General features: G+C 45.0%; 1 protein-coding gene across 1 annotated transcript; it reads right to left on the reverse strand.

Moving 5' to 3' along the window:
• Positions 1 to 384: 384 nt before the first annotated feature.
• On the reverse strand, positions 385 to 4,434 carry T265_11843 (hypothetical protein; the record flags this gene model as incomplete). Its single annotated transcript, XM_009178629.1, has 2 exons — positions 385 to 2,676; positions 4,138 to 4,434. The coding sequence occupies 2 exons, from the start codon at positions 4,331 to 4,333 to the stop codon at positions 506 to 508; spliced, it is 2,367 nt and encodes a 788-aa protein (XP_009176893.1).
• Positions 4,435 to 5,997: the final 1,563 nt, after the last annotated feature.

A 5,997-nucleotide genomic window follows, 5' to 3' on the forward strand; every position in this document is an offset into this window, starting at 1 on the left:
GTCTTTACAACTGACCGTCAAGCACGTAAAAGCACAATAGGGAGGCCCAATAAGCTGCAAACCTAAGGGGTAATTATACCACCGAAAAAAGCAAATCTGAGTAACGTGTGGGAGCAAGGCGTCATCAGCGGAGCTGATCAAACATCCCTGGCGTACCTCAATCAACGTAAACCCACTTGCAGTTTCTATCCCTACCGATTTTTGGTAACTCGTTATACACAAAGACGGTAACCGACGTGTATAAGGCATTGAAAATCGCCCTGGAAACAGTAAGTGGAACGAATTCTGCGTACAGTCGATGAGGGATGATTTTCAAAATGCCGATTCGCTTTGTCCCCAAGACCGTATCCCCGTTGGCAGCTGAAATAGATGCGTTGTTAAATTCACGATTATGATGACTTTGAACTGTTATACAATGCTGCAAAGCATATAGTAGAATCTGGCACAAAGGAACGAGGGTAGATGAAAGGGGACGAAAAGATGTGAAATGGCCTGGAGCTGACAGTCAAGCCTGAGTTGGTTGAACGTTGCCTTGGTTACCGGTAACACGACGCCTATCAGTCACTTTTGTTGAAAGAAGATCGTCGTGACAGATGGGACAAAAAAGTTGACGTCGCATCCACCGACTCAGGCATTCAATGTGATATAAATGACCACATCGCGTCATCCTGGAGGAATCCGGAGTCATATCGGCATAACAAATAGGACACGTACTTCCTCGGTTTACCAGTTCGGACTCTGATGGGCTGGCTAAACTGTGGATACGTTGGCGGAACAGCAGTTTCCAGCGAACCCACGTATAGGCACGAACGGCAGACGGATAGAGAATGAAATAAAAGTAACAGCAAATGATAAACATGCGGCACACACCGATCGAGTCATATACAGAGAGCCAACAGACGGTTAGAAACGATAACAGTGATATCATATAGTCCAACACCGAACTGATCAGTTTCGTCCAGAAGAGAGCTGGGCGGAAACCTGACCAGTCTGGTATGCGATGGGAGATCTGATAGATCACATATTCAATGAGGGTTACAATGAGCCCCAGAAGCAGTTGACAACCGCAAAGTACAATCCGCATCTGGCGTGCTTTCAGTGATTCCACAGAGGAGCCAAAACGTGGAAGTAGCGGAGCAGAAGACGTAGACGAAGCGGTGGATGTAGGTGTAGCGTTAGCCGCAACCAACTGTTCTGGAGCGTAGTTAATAATGCAAAAAGATGCGCCGATCAGGCCAAAGCAAAAGACTAAAGGACGGAGATGGTCGAACCAAGTGGAGGAATCTCCACGACCTGGCGCATCCAACCGAAGCAGCAAGGATTTAATCAAAGCTTGGACAGGATGAACACAGGTAATGGCAATCACCGTAATGCCGTAAAGACAACAGGAAACGCGCTGAGAAACAGGTAAGCTCGGGAGATCATATTGAAATGCTAGGAAAAGAAACACAACTGCACTGTTCCACCCAGTTCCAGACAACATTTCGACGGCAAGTAGGTCGTTTTGGTCCATGGCTAGTGCAGGATCCTCGATTACACTCCATTCGAGGAGGTCAACAGGCGCTTCACGAGCCGTAAGGAATAATCGTTCCAGATGTCTGCCCCTAGGATCCAGTAAGCGAACAAGAATGTTAACGACCAAAATGGCCATGGCCCCAAAGAAAGAGGCTGCACCGAAAACAATAAGCCAAGACTCGGATCCATGAACCAAGGCTCCAACAGATGCGCGTGTGAACAGAATGGAAATAGTGGTCTGGTTTTGTTCTTCTACGGCACCATAACGTCGTAATAAAGAGAGGTTTGAAACGTGTGCATCCGTTCCCTTATATCCGGTAGGGAAAATGGGCCACTGTTTAGGTCCATAAAGAATGACAGTGAACACCTTGAAAACCCAGAGGAATGCCAGAGTACGTGGTATATTTAAACGATTCCAATGGTGGCTGATAAATTCGAAAATTCCAACCATTCGATACAATTCGAGTTGCTCCGTAATTGCGCTCCGAAAACGTGAGACTACTTGTGTCAGTTTTACACACAACGAGAGTAACAAAATATTCAGAACCGGAACGCTGAAACGAGCCAGGGTGTAGACGAATTCCCTGACACGGGGATCACAGAAGTAGTTGGAACAGCGGAGTGCTGATAGTGCTGGGCAAACTGGACCACTAAACAGAAGTCCATAAGAGGGGTTGATCAGAGTACAGAGATCATATGGCAGCTCGCGACTGTAACAGTGTTGTGGTCGCAGCGAAACGACACCATAGGCGTACCATGCTGGAGATGAACAACCTGCTGAGGACCCATTTGTTCGTGAAAGGTGACAGTCGTAGTTCAGAGGTCCCGTTTTTATGAGATATGGTGCTGGTAGGTAACACACCACAGGAACTGCGGCAGCCAATGAAGAGACGAGAAACCAACGCTTGTTGGTAACTTGGTTTGGATAGGCCAATATTGACATGAGACACAGGATTATCAGACTCAGAGAGAAGCTCGACCCCAAATAAATCTCCGTGATCGAATCCATGTCTATTTGTTCCCAAGGTGCGTAGGCAAAACGTAACAACAGTACGTACGACATTAAACATGTCCATGCAATGGTCGTCCCCAGCAGTAGTGCGTGAACGGCAAACACTGCCATCGAGTGGAAAAACATGGCGGTCAAGCACAAAATGGCGACTGCAATGAAAATGCAAAAAAGGGTTACGAAATAAGCCAACAAGCTGGAATGAACAAATACTCAAAGTCAGTAATCCTCTACACCCCAAGGTGCATATTCCTTATAAAGCCTTGGTCATTACTTCTTGCATCAGTTGTGGTAAAATGTGAAATTTAATAGGGTGGCGTGTAGAAACTGCGTTACAAAAACCGGTTTTGACTTGAGTTCGTAGGGTTCAATGGCATTTTAACCCACAGTGAGCACAAAGATTAGTAATACACTAGCCCTCTCCACGAGAAAATACTGGCCCGCAACGGTGTTGTCTGCCAGCCAGTATCCAGTGTAAGACACTCAAAGCAATTATGTCTACAACAAAAGACGAACCAACTTCGGGTTTCGTACGATTACCGTCAAAACAGGACTGCTTTCTTAGTACTGTGTACGTAAACGAATGCGGTCCATACAGCACACTGAGTTCATCTGCTTTATGCCATCTAACTAGTGCCCAGTCTGATATGTTGCCTTCGTGACAGGTCCTCCGAAGTTAGATGACACACTTCGGCAGAACGACCATTGGGAGCGAGTTAGTTGGGGGAAAACAAGGCCAGGTCTCAGTAGGAGTGTCAATCGACGATAGAAAAACCCACGTACGTTAGCCACCCATTAAAGTAGGACGTGGAAAAAGTTTGGATCCCAAAGCTTTTCACCGAGCACTACGTCCAAAGTCTTTGTCAGCCAACTCAAACCCTTGTAAACAATACACAATAATGCCTATACATTTTAGGGAACAGCTACCAGTTATAGCTCACGGTATGACGGTTTATTCTGTTGTGCAGTGGAAAGTCCTGGGTAAGAGGAAAGGAATTTGTGCAGAAAGATACGCCTACACATACACCCAGAACCTTGAGGCAAAGCGAAGAAGCTACTAGCTAATTCTGGAACTGGACTGCCTTAGGAAGTTACCACTCCTCTACATACTATAAAAAATCTCTGACGAATATATACAGGGAATGAGTTTTCAAACATGCAGAAGGTCAGATCTGTTAAGTAAGTTGATCTGGGAAGGACAGTTTCCCATAAAATTGCGGTGTTACTATTGAATTTGAACGGTGCAAACTAACTGCTACACAAAACAAATCCATTTCGAACGGGATTTAATAAAATTTAACCATCGGGAGTGCTTCGAAGTGGGACTCGGCGGCAGGTCGAGTGTAGCGGCCAACTGAGGGGGAAAAATAAACTTCTATATATTAGCTCTGTAGTCGCTGAGATGAAGTGACGCTCAGCAGCGGAACTAGGCTTACATACTTCTGTCAGGGATTCAGTTAGGTTTTATTTAATAGAAAGGCTGATTGATCACGCAGCCGGTGAGGCTGGGACCATCATCAATTTCGAATGGATGAAGTAAGTGACCTATTCGGTTATCAAACCTTGAAAACCTACTTCGTTTAGCTGAATTGTGTTGACTGATTGGAACTTACTGTAAGTGATAAATATAGGGATATGACGTTCCTCGATAACTCCAGGACAGTCAGGGCAGAGAGAGGCCACAAACTTCGGCTGCCGCATGATAAACTTGGACAGGCCATCGATACGTGACGAAATTATCAACTCGAAAAGAAACCAAAATGGGACCCTGATAATTGTGTCCCCAACGCTCAGAAGCTCCGTCAGCATAGCCGAAAACAGGCGAAAACAGGGATGCCGCAGGTGAGCAGATTATGCAAAAAGTATCGCGTTTCTGACCTTCTTGGCAAACAAAATCCGATCGATCGCCTGAAAAAGTAAAACAATGACTTTCATGTTAGCATCATAATCGTTGATAGCATCGCCAACGTCGGGTAACCACGCTTTATTACCATATCAGCATAGGTCTGCGAAAGCCGCCTTATCAAAAGTAGGAAGGGAAAAGGGTTTAATGCCAACATATCAACATAAATTCACCCACGCTTACACCTCCAGTCAGAAAACTCAGGTGGGAAACGACAGTAAAAAAGGCAGTGAGCGGCTGTCAGCCATCTCTACAGTGTCACAGCCTAACAAGAGTGACGCCATATATGCCACCAGCGCCCAGCTCCCCCAACATTACCTTTGATCAAGTCGCAGATTGTTTTTGGTTGGTACAACGAGGACGATTTTATTCTGCTCCGGCGTGGTATGTGTGACAAATGACCGAGCTGCCGAATTTGGTTGTGAAAGTAACGATAAGGCGACCGAAAGTCCGCTTTGTCACCATCCAACAATGAATTCGTTGACATCAGCCACAAGAAGCCATACTTCTGACACGGAAGTTAGCAATAACCCTCAGAGCTTCCGCATGCAAACATGGTCTCGCCGTAGTAAGTACATACAGATATGGGGATCCGTTGAAACGTATTTCTAAGGTGAAATCGAGAACGCTGTTCTGGGACCCGAGGTCTTGTAAACCGATTTCATCTGTCGTTACCCTATTATATCATGACAACTGAAACGTACGCTCAATTGAAAAGTAGTTTTGCAGACCCCTTGAAGTTTGCATCATGATGCTATTGATGATAAAGTTGAACCTGAGCGATGTGAATAAGCATCTCCACCGGAAAATTTCTTTCGAGAAAATTTTTTAGGAACTTCTTGCACACAATCATATGTCCACACTCAGGCGTCAATAACGCGCGTATTCTGCTCATGAATTTCTGAGGTTCACTTTACTGAACTAAATTCTCCAGCAAAACTATTAAGCATATGAGAATTCACAGTGGAACGCTAATATCCTTGGGGACTGAATCAAAACGGAAAGCGTCGGTTCCTTGCATCTGGAAAGTTCCCAGAACTACTCATTGGGAGAGTAAACAGAAACGGACGGTATCGCCACGAGACAAAGAGTTGGTAAGCTGAGGGATACATCCATCCGCGATTAAAATATTTGCAATCGTGACATTGCCAAAGATAGGAGCGGAGGGATTCGACGAGACTCTGGGTAAGTATTAGAATGCCAATGTGCTTGATACATTGTTACACCGGTGAATCCAAGGCAGGTATAGGAGTGTGTAATACTACCAGGGAACGGTGGCTTCGTAAAGTTCAAGTATATCTTCATGAAGAGTTTGGACAGCCTCAAGATACAGCTAAAAGTTCCATTATTTGTATATAGTTGCTGAGGGCATTGGCGCCCTAGAGAAGATGTAAAGCAGTATGATCGCACTCACGCAGCTGGGTTACACTACCAACGCGAATTGTTCGACTAACTTGATCTGGATCATCATCATTATCAAAGACGGTAACATCAGTGTTGATGCTTCACTGCCGTACAACCATAAGGTTCGTCTAGTTATATATATATATATATATATATATATATTAAG

The sequence above is a fragment of the Opisthorchis viverrini genome (genome assembly GCF_000715545.1).
Source record: "Opisthorchis viverrini unplaced genomic scaffold opera_v5_628, whole genome shotgun sequence".
Taxonomy (NCBI): Eukaryota; Metazoa; Platyhelminthes; class Trematoda; order Opisthorchiida; family Opisthorchiidae; genus Opisthorchis; species Opisthorchis viverrini.